The 1,348-nt window shown below is 57.1% G+C and overlaps 1 protein-coding gene across 1 annotated transcript in view; it reads right to left on the bottom strand.

Moving 5' to 3' along the window:
* Positions 1–700, bottom strand: part of Fam83c (family with sequence similarity 83 member C) — a 6,083-nt gene extending 5,383 nt beyond the window's left edge. Inside the window, exon 1 of the mRNA XM_031372437.1 lies at positions 69–700. Coding sequence (XP_031228297.1) covers positions 69–677 — 609 coding nt within the window. The 5' untranslated portion in view covers positions 678–700. The remainder of the gene's footprint in view (positions 1–68) is intronic.
* Positions 701–1,348: the final 648 nt, after the last annotated feature.

A 1,348-nucleotide genomic window follows, 5' to 3' on the forward strand; every position in this document is an offset into this window, starting at 1 on the left:
ACCCCCGCCCGCAGGAGCCCACATCCCTGTTGATGTCTATGAAATGAATGAAGAGGCGAGGCGCTTACCGTTTGGGCCTGGCTGAAGAGGAATCGCAGCAGGTCCTTGATGCTCTTGCCCTTGTCCCTTTGAAAATGAACCACCGCCTGAGTTGGGCTGAATCCTGTGGCCTGCGGCACTTCGGGCCAGCCCAGGTCCAGGTCTGGGGGATCTAAGTCAGAAGCCATGGGGAAGTAGGTGCCTGAGGTCACTTCAGAGAGCATGCTGAGCCGGTCTTGGCCTAAAGCCTCTGACCCCTGGGCCTCGCTGAGCTCAGGAACCCCACGCACATGGCTGATCATGTAGTCCACGTCCAGGGCACTCAGGAAGGGCAGCTCCCGCTCTTCAGAGATGACCTGAAGGTAGGCAGCTTCGCCCCGTTCCAGGAGGGCGTCTGCCGCCAGTCTTGCAGCCTCGCTGTGCTGGAGCACCAGGGGTGAGCTCTCTCTCCACCAGGGCCTCTTCAGCTCCTCTACCCGGCTCCGCAGGGGCCCTGCCATGCCCTGGGTCCTGGCAGGAACTATTCGGCTAAATGCGTGCGTCCACCTAGAGCCCAACCCACCCGAGGCTCCATGGCTTGCACCTGGGTTGGCCACTATAAGGAAGACGATACTCCCGCCAGCTTGGCAGCCCTGCATGTGCGGCAGGGCCCCCAAACTGTTGCCACCCTAAGTCTGAACCATGCTCCTCCCCATTGCCCTTGGCCTTGGGAACCTGTCGGGTCAGTCCCACCCGTCTGCATGTTGTTGGGACACGCCTGCTCAGGGAAGTGGCAGTGCCAGGCCCTTCGTGCATACGGCTGGCTCTTCTCCAGCCTTCCGTGTATTCCAGGGGAATACAACCACAGGCCTGCAACTCTGACCTTCAGCAACCTGCATAGATTAGATCTCTCTCTCTCTCTCTCTCTCTCTCTCACACACACACACACACACACACACACTCACCACGGGGGTTGGGGGATGTTCAGACACACATATCCACATACAGGCAGACCATGGTAGATGAATGACTCAAAACACACAGCAGATCTGCTAACACATCGACAACTGACCGGCATGCACAGGTCCACACATGCATTTTGATCAAATACATGTAAACAAACCCAACACGAACATAGAGGCTGGCCATAAGCCTGAAACATGCCATGTCGGTAGAGCATATGCCTTGGTCCATAGACACATAAGACCCCCAGTGAGGGCAGAAAAGTGTGAGAACTGTCAGGAACATCAACACTTGTCTATCTCCCTCCCTGGCCCCTGCCCATAACCAGCATGCCTCTGTCTACCACCATGACCAAGGTGTTTACAGC

The sequence above is a fragment of the Mastomys coucha genome, unplaced genomic scaffold, assembly GCF_008632895.1.
Source record: "Mastomys coucha isolate ucsf_1 unplaced genomic scaffold, UCSF_Mcou_1 pScaffold15, whole genome shotgun sequence".
NCBI classification, from domain to species: domain Eukaryota; kingdom Metazoa; phylum Chordata; class Mammalia; order Rodentia; family Muridae; genus Mastomys; species Mastomys coucha.